The 17,847-nt window shown below is 34.5% G+C and overlaps 1 protein-coding gene across 2 annotated transcripts in view; it reads left to right on the top strand.

Annotated features, from left to right (window-relative positions):
- The window catches only part of LOC106052774 (E3 ubiquitin-protein ligase UBR4-like), a 68,066-nt gene that overhangs the window by 41,654 nt on the left and 8,565 nt on the right, over positions 1-17,847 (top strand). For both annotated transcript variants that reach the window (XM_056021610.1, XM_056021611.1), the window contains exons 76-107: positions 858-936; positions 1,064-1,258; positions 1,936-2,134; positions 2,298-2,445; positions 2,902-2,987; positions 3,154-3,241; positions 3,420-3,548; positions 3,673-3,798; positions 4,028-4,206; positions 4,711-4,849; positions 4,942-5,082; positions 5,336-5,458; positions 5,871-6,034; positions 6,161-6,272; positions 6,776-6,958; positions 7,429-7,513; positions 8,067-8,200; positions 8,973-9,096; positions 9,563-9,738; positions 9,900-10,012; positions 10,209-10,350; positions 10,953-11,034; positions 11,124-11,297; positions 11,623-11,744; positions 13,147-13,300; positions 13,968-14,011; positions 14,117-14,200; positions 14,361-14,448; positions 15,014-15,249; positions 16,376-16,498; positions 16,796-16,986; positions 17,552-17,624. In XM_056021610.1, the coding sequence (XP_055877585.1) occupies positions 858-936; positions 1,064-1,258; positions 1,936-2,134; positions 2,298-2,445; positions 2,902-2,987; positions 3,154-3,241; positions 3,420-3,548; positions 3,673-3,798; positions 4,028-4,206; positions 4,711-4,849; positions 4,942-5,082; positions 5,336-5,458; positions 5,871-6,034; positions 6,161-6,272; positions 6,776-6,958; positions 7,429-7,513; positions 8,067-8,200; positions 8,973-9,096; positions 9,563-9,738; positions 9,900-10,012; positions 10,209-10,350; positions 10,953-11,034; positions 11,124-11,297; positions 11,623-11,744; positions 13,147-13,300; positions 13,968-14,011; positions 14,117-14,200; positions 14,361-14,448; positions 15,014-15,249; positions 16,376-16,498; positions 16,796-16,986; positions 17,552-17,624 (4,236 nt within the window). The remainder of the gene's footprint in view (positions 1-857; positions 937-1,063; positions 1,259-1,935; positions 2,135-2,297; positions 2,446-2,901; positions 2,988-3,153; positions 3,242-3,419; positions 3,549-3,672; positions 3,799-4,027; positions 4,207-4,710; positions 4,850-4,941; positions 5,083-5,335; positions 5,459-5,870; positions 6,035-6,160; positions 6,273-6,775; positions 6,959-7,428; positions 7,514-8,066; positions 8,201-8,972; positions 9,097-9,562; positions 9,739-9,899; positions 10,013-10,208; positions 10,351-10,952; positions 11,035-11,123; positions 11,298-11,622; positions 11,745-13,146; positions 13,301-13,967; positions 14,012-14,116; positions 14,201-14,360; positions 14,449-15,013; positions 15,250-16,375; positions 16,499-16,795; positions 16,987-17,551; positions 17,625-17,847) is intronic.

Below are 17,847 nucleotides of genomic sequence, written 5' to 3'. Positions count from 1 at the left end.
ATATATTTTCCTTGAGTTTAATGCTTTCTGACTCAGTTCTGTAAAACAAACATAAAATATGACTCTTTTGTAAAAGTAGAATAATAACTTGACTGATAAATAAGTTCTGTAAAACAAACATAAAATATGACTCTTTTGTAAAAGTAGAATAATAACTTGACTGATAAATAAGTTCTGTAAAACAAACATAAAATATGACTCTTTTGTAAAAGTAGAATAATAACTTGACTGATAAATAATATTATGGTGGCATAAATAAAACACAGTGAAGATACCGACAATTAATAACTATTCATCGCTGTCTAACGACACTGAATAATCTACTTGGAACAATGACCTCAATTGCTAGTTTAACGTCCCTTTGTATAGTATCACACCAAGACTTTTTTGGATTGTTCACCTCTTTTCTTCAAGCTTTTTAGACTTGTATCTTGACCTTCTATAGCTCCTACTAAATATTCCAAAATTATATTTGTTGACATCAATATCTCTCCAAGGTCTTTGAGATATTTCAATGTTAGCAGTAAACTGTTGTTTTTTTTTTTTACACATGCACAATTTGACCTAATAACCTGGTCAGTCCTGCTCCCCGGGCTAGGGCACTCTCTCTTCTGGCTTGACAACTAGATCTAGTAATATAGAAATGAATATATTAACTACTTTATAAGCATTTTCTTGATAGTACTCAAAAGTTTTATTTAGAGTAGCTTCAAAAGTTTTATTTAGAGTAGCTTGATAATGGTCTTTAGCTATCGATATTTGTTTCCTGGGCTTAGAGGAGAGCTTGATTAGTTTTAGATCAATGATTATATTAAAGATAAATAATTTATGTATAATATGTACCTGAATATTGCCAGATTGAACATTTGAAGATTCTGTGTGACATAGCAACCTCTCGACCTTACAACTGGCAGATGTACTGTAAACTGAAACAAGGTGAGAACCATTGTAGACAAGAATATTTGTTTTTTTAGAGACATTTGTTTTGAATGGTCAAAGAGTCTACAGGGAATAACACTTCAATCAAACATGTTTAAAGTGATTTCTATTGTGTTTCCTGCAGATACTCTCCCTTATTTGATTCAAGCAAGCATACTTCTGGATGAAGGTGTGGCTCCAACTCTTCTGCAACTATTGCAGTGTGCACTTTGTGGGGTCAAAGGTCATGGCCACACAGCTGGCTCAAACAGTTCCTCCACATCACCGATCAAAGTGAAAAGCAAAAAAGAAAAGGAGACTGTCAAAATCAAAACAGATGGTGAGTACCTACAGACTTTGTGTACTTAACAGATGGTGAGTACCTACAGACCATTGTGTACTTAACAGATGGTGAGTACCTACAGACCATTGTGTACTTAACATTTTTTTGTTTTGCATTACACATTACCTATTCACAATTTTTAAAAAATGATTAGTTCCCCTTTTTAGCTGTTGTGGAGGCGCGGTGGCTGAGCGGTAAAGTGCTTGGCTTCCGAACCAGGGACCAGGGTTCGAATCCTGGTGAAGACTGGGATTTTTAATTTCGGGATCTTCGGGCGCCTCTGAGTCCACCCAGCTCTAATGGGTACCTGACATTAGTTAGGGGAAAGTAAAGGCGGTTGGTCGTTGTGCTGGCCACATGACACCCTTGTTAACCGTAGGCCACAGAAACAGATGACCTTTACATCCTCTGCCCTATAGACCACACGGTCTGTAAGGGGAACTTTACTTACTTTACTTACTTACTTTAGCTGTTTTATGTCTGCTGTTATCTTCTCAACACACCTTGAGCCTGCATTGTGTTTTTTTAAATTGCTCCATAGAAGTGAAATAATAATTATTATTATTAATAATTTTTACTATTGTTGGTATGTTAGAGCAGAGCTAATATTTATAGAACATTGTAGAACATTGTCCTGTGCCGTAACTGATTAACATTAAACATTAATATCACAGAGCTTGACAGTGCCGGCAAAAAAACTGAGGGTGAAGAGACCAGACCATTTGATGAGAATCTGTGCCGGGAACTGGTCAGGCAGCTGACTGCTACCCTGGATAAGAATCTGTTCATCAAGTTTGTCAGAACATACTTGCTGGATTCAAACTCAAGCAGCAACAGATGGATGGCACATGGCCTTGTCCTACAAATATATAGGTACATACTGTCTATATTATGGTTTTAGAAAACTGGATCAATAAAATATTTTAAAATATTCAAGCCGTTAATAAGTCTTTCATAAGCATCTAATAAGGTAAAAGGGGTTGTTGATAATTAATGCAGATTGTTGTGTAATTGTCCTGATTGTGTATTGAACTAGAAACTCCAATGAAGAGGAACAACAGAATGTCTTGGATCTACTCTGGGGATTGTGGCATGAGGTGCCTGTGTTTGGAAGAAAAGCTGCCCAGTTTGTAGACCTACTTGGATATTTCCTGTTGAAGACACCAAGCCTACCTGATAAAAAGGTTATTTAGTTTTTAACCATAGTAGACATTATAGGATTTTGGCAGATTATATTATCCATTTGGTTGAAAAATTGTCAATGAAGTGAAACTTTTTGACAATTACACTGTGCTATATAATAATTAACATTTTGACTTTTAAGTTTGGGATGTTTCCTCAGAAAAGAATAGTACCTCCTAGCCCATACCTCCTGCAGCGGGCAGGATTCGAATGTGGGACCATCGAGACGTCAGTCCACGCATACCACTCGACCAAGCATCTAAATTTAGCTATACACACAAAAATGGAATCATTTCTACTCTAGCAATATTAATAATCATCTTACTTAATGTAGAATTTTATTTTGTATCAGAATGTTATTACTCTAATTAAAAAATGTTGTATTGATTCAAGGTAAAACTTATGTTGTCATAAAAAAGCTTTTCATGAATGATTTCCTTTTACTATTTGTCTTTTAGGTGACTGAATACCTGAACAAAGCAGTGACTCTATTGAAAGAAGAGAACCAACTGTTGGCCAATCATCCCAATGCTACCATTTACAAGTAAGTCTACCACACCTTGTCAACTCATTGTTTGATGAGTCAAGAGAATAGTGTACTTTGTCACTCATGGATTGAACTCTCTGCATTTGCTGAAAATGTTAATCACCTCTTAGTGTTTGTTTTCATTTGTCTCAGCCTGACCCTAGTTGCTTGTTTACTGTTACAGTATGTTGCAAGGGCTTGTGGACTTTGATGGCTACTATCTTGAGAGTGACCCATGTCTTGTGTGCAACAATCCTGAAGTCCCATTCCAGGTGATTACAATAAGATAGCAATGAACATTTTGGTCTTACTATGATCTCCTACTGAATGACTTTCACTCTGTGCATCAGTAGGATCAATGTAACATTAAAGAGTAGGCTGTGCATTAATCTGATCCATGTAACATTCTATGATAGTCAGTAAGGTTACTGTTTTTGTGTTTGTCTCTAGACTTTGAAGCTTTCTGCTGTTAAAGTTGATTCAAAGTTCACCACTACCACCCAGATAGTCAAACTTGTCGGCAGCCATATCATCTCTAAGATATCCTTACGAATCAGTGATCTTAAAAGAACTAAAATGGTAAATTAACTGACATTGACTTAATGTTAAACTGATTTAGTTAATTTAAATATTTAAATGAGATACATTAATGAAACTTAAGCCCAAATGTTGATGGGTTTACAATGCTGACTTGGGCTTCCAGGTGCAGACAATGAACATCTATTACAACAACAGATCAGTTCAAGCTGTGGTAGAGTTGCGGAACAGACCAGGACTTTGGCACAAAGCCAGGAAAGTCAGACTAACCTCGGGCCAAACTGAAGTAAAGGTAACCATCTTTGATTATTTAAGAATCGCTCAAAAGTCTGTGTGATATTTGTTTGTCTAATAAAGCAAACTTCAAAACACCCTTCTCCTTGTTAGTATCTGTCCTTTTTTTAAACATATTTCACTAAGTTTTTTATAAAATTGTGTAATATTGCATTAGTTCTCAGGTTGTTTTAAATATAATCATAAAACATTTTATCAGAACAATACATTGTCCATATGTCCCACAGATTGAGTTTCCCATTCCTATAGTAGCCTGTAATCTGATGGTAGAATATGCAGATTTCTATGACAATCTTCAAGCCACGGCTGAGACTTTGCAGTGTCCACGCTGTAGTGCCAGTGTCCCAGCATCACCAGGCGTCTGTGGAAACTGTGGAGAGAATGTTTATCAGTGTCACAAGTGCAGGTCAGTTCAGGGGCATAATAGGCAGCTAATCACATCTCAATTTACTCATTTTTCTCAGCTAAGATATAAAGTAATAAATATATATAACAACAAAAATTGAAATGTTCATATTTTTACCTAGAAAAGGTTTGATTGTGAAAACAAATTTAATCAACAAATTTAAAAAAGTGACAAAAAGTTGTATGAACAATCTGTTTTAGTTGTGACATTTTCTTGTCTTTCTTTTGTGAGTGTTAGTTCGTTTGAAAAGAAAGAAATAAAATAATTAGGTAATAACTTTAAAAAAGCTACAAAAGAAACAACTATCATTGGATTGAAGCTTGTAAATGTTAAGTAGATAAAAAGTTACACTATATCCATACTAAGAAGTGTGTACTGCAACAGATATTATTTTAATTAAAAACAAAAGAAAAAAAAGTACATTCTAAACGTTTTGATCATTGACATTGAGGTTTTATGTGCTTACTCTTGACTATAGCTATCAGTCTCACTGTATGTTCTTAGGTCAATCAATTATGATGAGAAAGATCCCTTCCTGTGTAACTCCTGTGGCTTCTGTAAGTATGCCAAGTTTGACCTGACACTGACAGCCAAACCTTGCTGTGCTGTGGACCCCATAGAGAATGAAGAGGACAGAAAGAAGGTAGAGACTTTGTTCTCCAATTAAATCAGTTCAAGAGTTCCTTGTCTGTTGCTAGTTGATCAATACGTTTGTTCCCAATGTCTTTTGTGCAGGCTATTACAAGCATCAACTCCTTATTAGAGAAAGCTGATCGCATTTACAAACAGCTGCAACTACATAGGCCAGTGCTGGAGAGTTTGTTGATCCAAGTAGCGGAACATGGCTCAGACAGACCACCAACAATTGGGGCCAAGGTCTGTTATACATGTGCCTTTTTATTCATTTATTTACTTGGTCGAAGTTGCAAGCTTATGAGTGAATTCTTTTCTAATAGGATTAATAGAAATATATGTATCTTTTTTTAAAAAGGTAATAATAATTATTTCAAGTTTGGCATTGTTTTGTAATCACAATTAATATTACATTGTCTAAGGTCTGTCTAATGTCTTTCTTATGTCTGTCTAAAGTCTATCTTATGTTTGTCTAATGTATCTAATGTCTGTGTAGGAAGTGAATGGAGCTACAGGAGCTGTACCTGTAAACAATGTCAACAAATCTATTCAGCTATTGGCACAGAAATATTGTGGGGAATGCAAAGCTGCTTTTGATGAACTGAGTAAAATTATTCAGGTACTGTATTTAGTGTTAGTTACTTTGCTTTGTATCTGTCTTGGGCTCTCAATCTATGTGTAACCAAGGACTTGCCAGTTAAATGTTAAGGGCTGGAATTACTTTCATAAAGAAAAACTTAATAACTTTGTTTTTTGAATGGCACATAAATAAATCTTTATTCACAATAAACAATAATCCTATTGATAACTTTTATAGTGCGAACTAAAGTCAATTCAATTAGTTACAATACTTGAATCAGTTCTATTCAGAATGTGGAATACAAATAATAAATGCAATCAGTACTCCATTGTAAGAACATTAATATCCAACATGGTGTATAGATGTCTCCACTTCGTAGATTTGATAAAACATATTCTAACTATACAATAGAAAGAATCATTAACTATTGATCTGCATTGTCAATGAACAGAAAGTGATGGCCTGTCGTAGAGAGCTGGTAGAGTATGACCAGCAACAGAGAGAAGCTGTAGCTGCAAGAGGTCAGGTGCCCATTCCAACTGGGGCCAAGGCAAAGATTGGGCTTTCTGAAACCAAATGTTTAAAGTCCTCCATCAGCAAAGAGAAAAAAGAATGGTAGGTACATTTCTGAGAAGTCAAAGTTGAGTTTATTGCAAAGCAAATTGTAAACCTTTGGTCTAGTTTATAGTTCTTGACTTGTTTCACTGATGTTATATCAAGATCATAATGTTTATGTTTCAGCCTAAAGACTGGCAACTGTTTTGGTTGTGCCAGTGCTGCTGTAGAACACTGTATCACTTTACTCAGAGCTTTGGTTACCAATGCTGACATGAGGCAAATTCTGTGCAGTCAGGTGAGTCTAATAGACTGTCATCTATTTGTTGACATTCTGTGGCATGCAATGTTTCTAGACAGCAAGACTGAACTCTGTAACAAATAGGACAAGGTTAGGTTGATTAGTTTTTAATGAGACCTGACAAAGTAGGAGTTGTAAAACTTTCCATTCATTTCTTCCATTTTTTTCTGTCATGTTCATTGCATCAATATTATTTGAAATGTGGGAAGCGTGGTTGAGAGGCTTAGTATGCTTGAACTTGGTTACCTATGAAGTGGGCTCGAAGTTCGACACCCTACTCGAGCAGAGTTGTGTTTACTGAGTGCCTAATGGCAGCTTGGAAAACCTCCCAGATACTTCCTCCCCCCACTGGTCCACAAATGAGATTGGACCATAACTCTCTGAGCATGCTATAAGCATGAAAGTAGCGCTATATGAAAGCTATAATTATTATTATAATGATTAAATGTGTCAAGCATCTTACATTCTTTGTAAAGTTTCATTTCACTGTGTGTTTGCAGGGTATGATCAAACAGCTGATTGATTACAACCTTAGACTTGGCTCTCTCTCTGTACGTACTGAGGTGCGCACATTGCTGTGTCTTTTAACTCGGGACAATCGAAAGGGCACAGAAGAGATGAACAACCTTGTCATGACTAGAATTACTTCGGCCATCAAAGGGCATCAGTCCAACCCAGACTTGGTAAATTGTTGCACAAATGTCTTATGAGTTACCTAGAAACCATCATTAGCAATTGTAACATTGTAAATGTTTTAGATACAATAGACTAGTATTAATACAGACATTATCACTATCTATTGAATCATAAAAGGTCTTGGAAGACAAATTTATTAAATAGCCTAATGTTTACACAACACAATCATTAACTATACCTAATTAGAGGTTTTAGAAGAAAGAAAAAGTGGCACTACAGCCCATGGAGGGCTCTGGCCTGCTTCAACGCATCCCTCCATTCCAATCTCTCTTGGACCTTTGGTCTCCATGCCCGAATGTACCCCACATCATCAATCCATCGCATTCAGTGTCTGCCTTTGGGTCGCCTGCCATTCGGTTTTTATCAAATTTATTAAGTTTATCACTTAGTGTAATATTTACACAGTCATTACCATTAGCATTTTTTTTCATTGCTAATATGATGCTTGTCTGTGCAGGGTTCCTCTGTAAGGCATGAGATCATGTTGTTAGCTACTTCCCTCCACCAGGATGACTCGTGCTGGGAACAAAGGACTCGATGTGGTAAGTTCATGTCAGCATGCAATCTAAAGACAGGAGATAGTCCTCCCCTCCTCTTTCTCCTTTCTTTCTTGTGTGGAGGAAAAACTAAAGATTGAATTAAAAAAAATAGTTTTACAGTTAATCTTTCTGGGTTGATTATCATTTTTTATTTGAAAAAATAATATTTAGATTGTAAAATTAGTTCTTTTCTAGAATTTCTATCAGTGGTTCTCAGAATTAGTTTTCAGTTATCTTAACCTTGATTTCTTGTCTTAGTTCACTTTTGCTGTTTATGGCAAAATTAATATTCAGTTACACCAAAACTTTCAAAAAAGTTTTTTTTTTTCCGTCTAGAGTTTTTCAAGTTTAAATCTAGGGATAAATTAAATGTTGATCTTCAAAAACTGGTTTTTCTTTTTTTTTTTTTGAGTTTTCAAAATATCCATTTTTATCAGTGAATAAAACAAAATGTCCGAGTCCACACACATTTCTACTCATTTAAATAATTGATACCAAACCATAATGATCTTCCTATGCGTTGCTTATATTTCTTTGTTCTGTAACTTGTCTTTAGTCATGCGCCTGTTCTTAATGGGGATACGAATGGTGAACCCGGTCATCATGGAGTCCATCACACTGCCATGTCTCCGGATACTCCAAGGATTGGTCAAACAGGATCTGGTCAGTTTTATCAATGGAAAGAGAAAGGTGAGATTTTGAGATCTTGTCAACCCACAGAACTATATACATTAGTAATAACTTACTTTAAATCCATCTTGATTTTGGGCTTTACAGACATTATATGACAATTGTGATTAAGCAGTTGATTGCATTCTAACCAATTCTAAGGCATGCACAGTTGTCTGCATTCTAAGTTCCCCTTGGAGACTTTGCAATCTGTAGGGCAGATGATGTTACCGGTCATCTGTCCCTTTGGCCAATGGTTAATAAGCAGGGTGTCATGTGGCCAGCACAATGACTAACCGCCTTTACTTTCCCAAACTAAAGTCAGTCCTAGTCTTCACCGAGATTTGAACCAGGACCACAGGTTTTGAAGCCAAGCACTTGACCACTCAGCCATCATCTAAGGCATGCACATTTTTTAATGACACTAAAGTGACAATTCCAATTGTTGAACTTAGTGATAGACTTGCTTGTAAACACAAATCAGCTTGAAATTCTTGATTTGGTACAATGTTGCCTAAAAGTTGCCCAGTATTTTTAAACACATCTTAGAAGTATACAATTTGATTGTCTAGTCTAGATCTCAGACACTTGCCAGCTTTCAAATACCTGGTCAAACAATCATAAGATCAAATTTAGTTTTAAAAGAAAGAAAATATTTCTGTAAACCTTAAGTTCAGTTTAGCATCTCACATATGAGTAATCTCTCATGGTTTGTAAACAATATGTTGCATACATAATTTTCCTTATTTCAAAGTTAAAGTAATTGTAGATGATGTTTTATTTAAATTTTCAGGAAGCAGAAAAGAACACGTCTGCTGATTCCATGCCTGCCAAATTCCACATGGATGTGAAGAAATGGCTGGCTGGTGATCCCAGATACTCCTACCAGAACTGGAAGCGTCGTTTACCAAAACCAGGTACAACTGTCTAGTTTATTTGATATGCTTCTTTTTTTTTACCAAAACCATGTACAACTGTCTAGTTTATTTGATACACTTTTTTTAAAATCAAAACACTGATAATAAAAATACATTTTATGTTCAATGTTTTTTCTTAAAATAAATTGTACACTTAAGATACAAATTATATTTTGAAATGGTGTAAAAAAAAAGAAGCAAATTTTCTATACCTCAGTGTTGTATCTTTTTTTTTTTGACCTAATTTGACTTAGTTAAAAAATAACTTTATTATAATTTATTCTTATTGATGATGTAAAAATTTAACTTTAATTTTATACAAACAAAAAGGAAAGGAAACAAAATATCTAGTCATGACAGACTGAAGTTTCCTGAGTTTTTTCTTTGTATAAAATGAATTTTAACTATTGAAGAGCTAAGTGCTAGCCACCCAAAAATTCAGTGATGAAAATGTCTATTCTTGAAGCTTTCTTCACTGAGCTGCTCTCAGAACCCAAGAAACTGCCCTACAAGCCTGAGACAGAAAAAAAACACAACTCCAGGGCAGAGTATCTGATGGAGAAGTATGTGGCCAAGTGGAAGCAGAACATGTGGAGAGTCCCAGCAGTCACCTTGAAGCTGACCCAGACAACATGGCTGCAGGTTTGATTTTCCATTCTCACCTTGACCTTTTTCTCCTATTTTACATTTTCTCATACTGTTATTTACCACAAAGATGTATTAAGATTTACCAACGTAATATTTCTAAAGATTTTCTTGTAGATAAAAATTGTTTGAAATAATTTGACTCATTCCTTCTGCAGCAAGCAATGTTTTCTCCAAGTTCAAGGTCAGCCAGACAGACAGCCTGTAGTGTGATAGAAGCTATATCTCAAATATTTAGCAGACGTAAGGAAGTTATTGACATGCTCACAAGGTTAGTTTGTATAAACCCGTATACATGATCAATTCATCTTGTAAGTGAGTTAGACCTGACATAACTTATGAATAAAAGCAAGAGTTAGGATATTCAAAACATTATTTTGTTTTGGTATAGCTAGATGTTGAGGTGGGAAGGGGTAACTTTGTTTATGCTATTTAACACTTTTTTTTGGGGGTCTCACTTTAAACAGCTGCCTAGATGATGTGGGACGTAGCGGTGAATGTGCCACTGAGTTTTTGGCTTTGTACAAGAGGCTGATCAATCAGGACAAGTGGAAGTATTACCTGGCCATTAAGGGAGTCATGCTTCACCTAGCTGAGCTTATTTCAAAGGTAATAGTGTAAAGGTGATTAGTACTCATTGTTTAGCGCAGAAATGTTTTATAATAAGGAAATAGAAAACCCTGTAAATTACTAAATGTGCTAAGTATTCATTTAAATCTTTTAGTAACTTTTTAGAAACTGATATTATTTTTTCTTTGCTTGATTGATATAGTCTTACTTCACTAACTGGGAGATCTAGGGGTGGAAATCATTTCATGCATATTATGCATGAGAACTTCGAAGGAGTTATATTAAAACCAACAAGCTTAACTTGTGATCAGCAACCTGTTATTTTATCATAAGCATTTGCGCTAAGAGAACTATTTACAATAGTTTAAGACAAGAAATGACATGGAAGCATATGAAGAAAGCTACTCAGAGTTTGGTGGAGAGGTATGGTTGTGGCCCTATGCCTCCCTGGGGGTTCACAGGAATAAATCAGTAAAGCAAGAAAGGAAAGGAGATTGTTGACATTATAGATTGGATCAATTTATTCTTTTTAAACTCAAAGGGGAGAAGAATTTGCTTTGATGCTACACTCATTGTTATAAAAAAATAGAAGGGAAAAAAAAAAACCACCCACTGTCTTAATGTTCCATTTTTCTCTGCAGGAAGTTGATCATCTGCAGTATCTGGAGGAGACAACTCTCAGTTCTGATTTAGCTCAAGGTTTTGCATTGAAATCATTAACTGGTAAGGGGAATTAATTGCTGCAAGTTATCATGGACAGAAAAGAATTCCAATGAAACATTTACCATAAACTCATCCTCTTAATGTTTCAGAGTTGCTGGCCATGTTTATAGAACAAGAAAAATTGAAACAGCAGTACAAGAACCGACTAGTGGGCTGTGTGCTGAATGGCTATCTATCTCTAAGAAAGTTGGTGGTCCAGAGGACCAAACTCATAGATGACACACAGGAGAAACTTTTACACATGCTTGAGGAGCTTACGTCTGGTCAGTATTTTTGATGTTCATTTATTTAGTGAAAGCTTGGGAGCAGGGGAAAGGGAGATAGTATGATACATCACAAACCAGATAGTATTTAGTGAACTTACTCATGAACTTTTACAAATTTATATGTATAGTGACTATACTTGATCTTATTACCTTCATTCTATGTCTTATTGCCAATGTAGTCACTGTTGTCAAGATAAGATAAGATTACTTTATTGGTCCAAATAGATAGAAATTTGGTTTGACTACAGTAATCTTGTCCACTTTAATATTACTACTAGATCTATAGGCTAACAATACAATATCTAATGTTTCTTTCAACCAGGCACTGAGTCTGAAACCAAAGAGTTTATGTCAGTATGTGTGCAGACTGTCAGGAAGTATCCATTGGATGACTATAGATCTCCTGTTTTTATATTTGAACGACTCTGTAGTATCATCTATCCTGTAAGTGCTGACATCTTTACAATATATGATTGTAACTAAGTTGTTTTTTTTAAAACGTTTTCCTTTAAGACAGTTTATTTATAAGGAAGATGATGTAGCCTGCACCTAATTTTGTTCCTTTCAGTCAACTAGGGTGTCATGTGGCCAGCCAACACCTTCACATATAGAGTTTAAAAGGTTTAGATAAAATTGAACAAATAGATGCTATCTTACTAGATTTTTCTAAGGCTTTTGACAAAGTTCACCACCATAGTTTGCTTAAAAAATTAAAATATTTTGGCATTAATGGTCCACTGCATCAGTGGATTAAAGATTTTCTGATAGGGAGAGAAAAACTGTAATAATAAATGGCTCTAAATCAACACCGATAACAGTAAACTCAGGTGTACCTCAAGGAACAGTCTTGGGTCCACTACTATTTTTAATTTACATAAATGATTTACCAAATTGCATTAGTTCAGGAACAAAAGTCAGATTATTTGCAGACGATTGCATAATATATAGAACAATAAAAACAACACAAGACACAGATATTTTACAAAGAGAATTAGATGAATTACAGAAATGGGAATCAAATTGGAGCATGTCTTTCCACCCAGAAAAATGTCAGTTGTTAAGAGTAACAAAAAAACTAAAACAAATTAATTCCACTTATCTTATTCATGGCAAACCAGTAACACAGACTAAAAACGCAAAATACCTAGGTGTTATAATAAATGAAATACTATCATGGAATTCACATATTGATGAAACTAAAAAAAAATCAAACAAAGCATTAGGATTTATTAAAAGAAATTTCTATAAATCAAATAAGAACATAAAACTAAAATGTTATTTAACCTTGGTTAGGCCAATAATAGAATATGCATCCTCCGTTTGGGACCACTCAACTCAAGAAAACATTAAGAAACTGGAACAGACACAAAATAGAGCAGTTAGATTCATAACAAACGAATATTCACATTTGACTAGAGTAACACCTTTAGTAAAATCACTAAATTTAGAAAGCCTTCAGGACAGAAGGCTCAAAAGTAAAGTAGCAATAATACATAAAACACTGAACCATAATCTTCAAATACAAAAACAAAATTTAATAAAATACTCTGAAAGACACAAAGATAAAGGCACATTCCTCGTCCCATATGCTAGGACAAATTTGTACAAATACTCCTTCTTCCCTAGTGCTATTAGAGCATGGAATGGGTTGCCTGAGCTAGCCAGGAAAACCAGTGACTTGACAGAATTTAAGTCATTGGTTAATATGCATGACTAAATGCATGACGCGTAGGACGTAATCATCTTCTTTTTTGAAGTAACGTCTGTATTATATAAGATAAGATAAGATAAGAAATTACTTGAATCCTAAGCCTTTCATTTCTCCATCCTTTATTTTGTTTTACAGGAAGAAAATGATGTGACAGAGTTTTTCTTGATCTTAGAGAAAGATCCTCAGCAGGAAGATTTCCTTCAAGGCAGAATGTTGGGCAATCCTTACAGCTCATCGGAGCCTGGCATGGGACCGTTGATGAGAGATATCAAAAATAAAATCTGTACAGGTCAGTGCATGAATAATTACAAATTGAAAAGTTGAAGATTGAAATCTCTTTTATTCATATTCAGTAAAATAAAAAAAAATGTTTCGTGTTTTATAAAAGTAAAGAACAAATTCTATATCAGGCTGGTAACTGAATGGGAAGAATCCCAGAGTGTTCCCTGGTCTAAATTATGTCCAAGCCCCCATATGTACTGATATTAGCAATAACTTTAGTAGCCTGACATTGGTAGTTCTCTTTTGTGCTTAACTAGCTAACTTAATCATTGACTTCTGGATCATCAGGACTGACAACATTTTATTATGAAATCTATTCATTTTTTAATATGAATTTCCCTTTTCAAGGAAATTTTTAAAAATTAAACATATGATAATACTATGAACAAAGGGCATTATAACCACTCATTTCATTCATTGAAAAATAAAAACAAAGATATCCTTTGTAGCTGTTTATCACACAACCCAGTTGTTGATTCTTTGTCCCATATTGATCACACAACCCAGTTGTTGATTCTTTGCTTCATACAGTATAGATCAGTTTAGTTTGGATCAGTTTTCATTTCCAACAAACATGGCTGCTAAACCAAACATTTTGAACTTTGTCTTGACTGTTATTTGTCATTATTTTATCACTTGAAAACCTTTGGCTTTTTTTTTTCTTGTGTGTTCAGATTGTGAGCTTGTTGCTCTGTTGGACGATGATACTGGAATGGAGGTGAGTAAAGTATTCATAAACTTTTTTATGTCTAATTAGATTTTAGTCATAGATAACTCTTTCTTTCACTAGGAAAATTAACTCTTGTCAATTTGTCTTGAACAGCTTCTAGTCAACAAAAAGATCATCAGTTTGGATCTAGCTGTGAAAGATGTTTACAAAAAGATTTGGCTACCAGATCATGGGGAGGTAATGACCATAAATTGGTGTAAATTCTATTCCATGAAAAACAAATGGTTGATGTAAACACTTTTTATTTTCAAGGTTGTTTCTTTATCTGAAAATTTAATATTGACTCACACTCATTCATTAAAAACAAATGTAAGGTTTTCATTATGTTTATCATCAGGGTGAACCAATGCCTGTATTATATCGTATGAGAGGTCTACTGGGAGATGCCACTGAAGATATGATCAATTCTTTAGACTCAGGTTCAGGTAAATAGTTCATCTAACATATTAAGCAAATTGTAATATATCTGTGTGTATATGTCCAGTATGTTGCTTTTAGAAGTCAACATTGTTTAACCACTCTTGATAAAACATGTCTAAATATTCCTTAGATCATTGCCACAGCTCTAGGATAGGTTAGAGCCCTGACACCACCTGGTGGCCCTAATTTAAAAAAAAAAGTTTTTACTTTACTTGTCTTGGTTTTGTTTTACCTTTTACAATAAAGACAGGCAACACCCCTTTGTATTTCTGTTAGTGATTCATATTTTAGCAATAAAAAAAAACACCAATTTTAAAGATTCAAAACTCTCACTTATTCATTTGTGATATAATCAAATTAAGAATATTGTATTCTGTTTACATTGAAAAATTCTCTATAATAATTGCTTAGTGATTGCAATACTAAATTAATTTAAATCTTAAGTGTTATAGTTGTGGTCCATGGACGGAAATACTTGTCTGAAAATTATTTTTTTTTAACACTAGTAAATAATGTATAGCTATATTATAAAGTGATATATAATGTATGTTGTAAATGTGTGTTCATCAGAAGATGATATAGACAAAGAAGATGTGTACAGGATGGCCAATGTCCTGAAGGAATGCGGTGGCCTAGAGATTATGCTGGAGAGGCTGGCCTCTATCAAAGATCTCGTCCTTGGCAAGCAGCTCATGGTGGTTCTTCTAAAGCTGTTTTCATATGCTGTAAATGTCAAGGTCAACAGACAACATCTGACGACCCCTGAGCTGAACTGCATCAACATTATGCTTGTAGCTCTGAATCTGGTAGGTCAAAAGCAATAAAGTTCAAACTCACCAAGAAGTTGAACTTTTGTCTATAGTTCATTTTCTTAAAAAAAAACAACAAAAAAACATTTATATTTATAGTTAAAACTGAAGAATGACTAACTTGATACCTAGCTAAAAATTGTAGTTTGCACTTTGAGTGTGACGAACACACTTGCCGGGGATTATATTATCTAACTTGACAATTCAATGAAGTGAAGAAAGAAACATCTCTCTGTATTTTCTTAAAACTTCTTTAATAATACTTCTTCAACTTTCACATAAAATTAACTTCTCAATGTAACAACAACTTGACTTGATACTTCTTAAATAAATCTTAAAGATACATGAAACTTCACTTAGTATAACTTCAACTAATAAAACTTTAATTAATGGACCCGCTAATATCGAGGACTAAGCAAGGACTAAGCGAGGACCCCGTCTAACTGACTTTCCCTTAATTTATACCTTTCTTAATGGTACATTCCAGAATCATGGAAACTTCTCCCCTAATTATTTTAGTAACTTTGACCTTCTAGAAGCTGACGTGTGCTATTTTTTCCCTTAACCTCTTTTTTTGATTGGATACCTAAAATTAACTTGTTTACGCTGGACACTTGCACTGGTTTGACCTCGCTTCTAGAAACTGGTCGAAATAGGTCACAAGAGGGCAGAATTTCTTAAGTAGGTTGAAGAAGAAAATTGTGAAAGTCAGGAACATGACAGGTCACAATCTGGTCCAAAAGTAAGTCTTGACTGGCTAGGACATAGCAAACTTCAAAGAAAGGCTTGAAATTCACTGTTGCTTCTAAAACAGCCTATATAAATAGTAGAAAATCGAGACTAGAATGTGTATCACTCTAGTTAGTGGAGTTTTAATCCAATTCCTGTCAGTTAATTGTATAAACTGTTAACATTTTTTCACTCTATACTGTAATTATCATTGTTGTTTCTTTATTGTTTCAATCCATTTGGGTTTCTGATAAACATAGATCAACTCTCAAGCAGAATCTGAAATTTGTCCTGTAAATACTAAGTATGACATTTATTTCAAGTGAACAATGTTTTTATTTTAAAATCAATTTTGTCATGTGACATCTGTAAATGTATTATTCTGTTTGGTCAGGCTTTATGGTCAGAACAAGAAGGTGCCACAAGTACCAAGGGGCAGACAATCACTGAGCAGATGTTACACATAATGGAAGTTGTCCTCCTTGAGGCCAGTGAACAGCCACCAGAGAAGTACACTGTAAGTATCAGGTGAAGTATTCTGTTGGAGGTAAACATAATGGTTTTCCCTCTGGCAACAGAGAACAGGTCAGAGGTTAGCCATTAGAAACAAGCAGCCTCCTGATTGCTAGACAAACAAAAACATAGTTGAAAGTTGCATTTTTTGCTCCTTAGTGAGTATAATTTTTATATGGGGGGGGGGGGGGGGAAAGCTAAATATATTGCTATTTTTTAATTTTGATTTGAAGTTTAATGTCTTGTCTGTTGAGTCTTTCATGCCAGATCTAATTTCGTATTGATTGTTATTCTTCTCCAGGAATTCTCCAAACAGTGTGGTGACAAAGAACAACTCCTGATGATGCTGGACAGAATTAACTCCCCTTTTGTCAGGTCTAATCCAACAGTGCTACAAGCCTTGATGAGGTTGATTCCATTTTTAGCCTTTGGGGAGGATGACAAGATGGAAGCTCTGCTGTCCCACTTCAAACCGTATCTTCAGTTTGATAAGTAAGTTGATAGATTTAAGCAATCAACAATGATATTGCTTTCAGGCAGTCTGAAGACAAAAACAATGATATTAAGCAACTTTCAGTATAAACTAGCACAAAACTCAACATGTAAGGCCTGTCTAACTGTGGGGTTAGTCCTCATGGTTATAGAGAAAGCTGTTAGAATATAATTCTTTCTCATTCAGAATGAATTTGGTAGGTATCTTTATTGTTTCTTGAAGAAAGTGTCCATGGCAAATAGTTTCTTATACTGGCCAACTTTTTTGTGAAGAAATATGCTAAGAGGCTTATAATGAATTACAAATCTGCACCTAGCAGTTTAGGGTTTGAAACAAATATTACTTAGAAAGGAGGAGCAAGCTCTATCTCTTTACTAGCCGATCCTTCATCAATAAACACTTTGACATCTCATGCTATTAGCAATTGATTTACAATAGATAGATATGCTTCCTTCATCAATCAACATTTGGAAATGTCATGCTATTAGCGATTGATTTAAAAAAGATAAATATGCTCATGTTTTATCTCTATTACTTCAACTACTGAATGTTGTGTGTCTTTAGGTTTGATGAGGAACATAGTCAAGATGAAGAAATTCATTTAGATTGTTTCTGTTCCATTGCCAGTGCCATAGAGGTAAGACTTGAACCAGATGTAATGTTTTTGTTTTTTGTCAAAATGTTTATTATAAAATTAATATGTCATTTTTTAAAAATTGTTCATTAGATGATTTTATAATTTCATTTGTAATTTGGTGAAAGAATTACAATTACACAAATGTCTTTGAAAAAAATGCTATAGAGGGAAAAGAAAAAATATCTAAAATGATCTTTTTTTTTTTTATTGATGTAGCTTAAAG

Source organism: Biomphalaria glabrata, chromosome 2, assembly GCF_947242115.1.
Source record: "Biomphalaria glabrata chromosome 2, xgBioGlab47.1, whole genome shotgun sequence".
Classification (NCBI taxonomy): Eukaryota; Metazoa; Mollusca; class Gastropoda; family Planorbidae; genus Biomphalaria; species Biomphalaria glabrata.
This window is presented reverse-complemented; position numbering and strand designations above follow the sequence as displayed.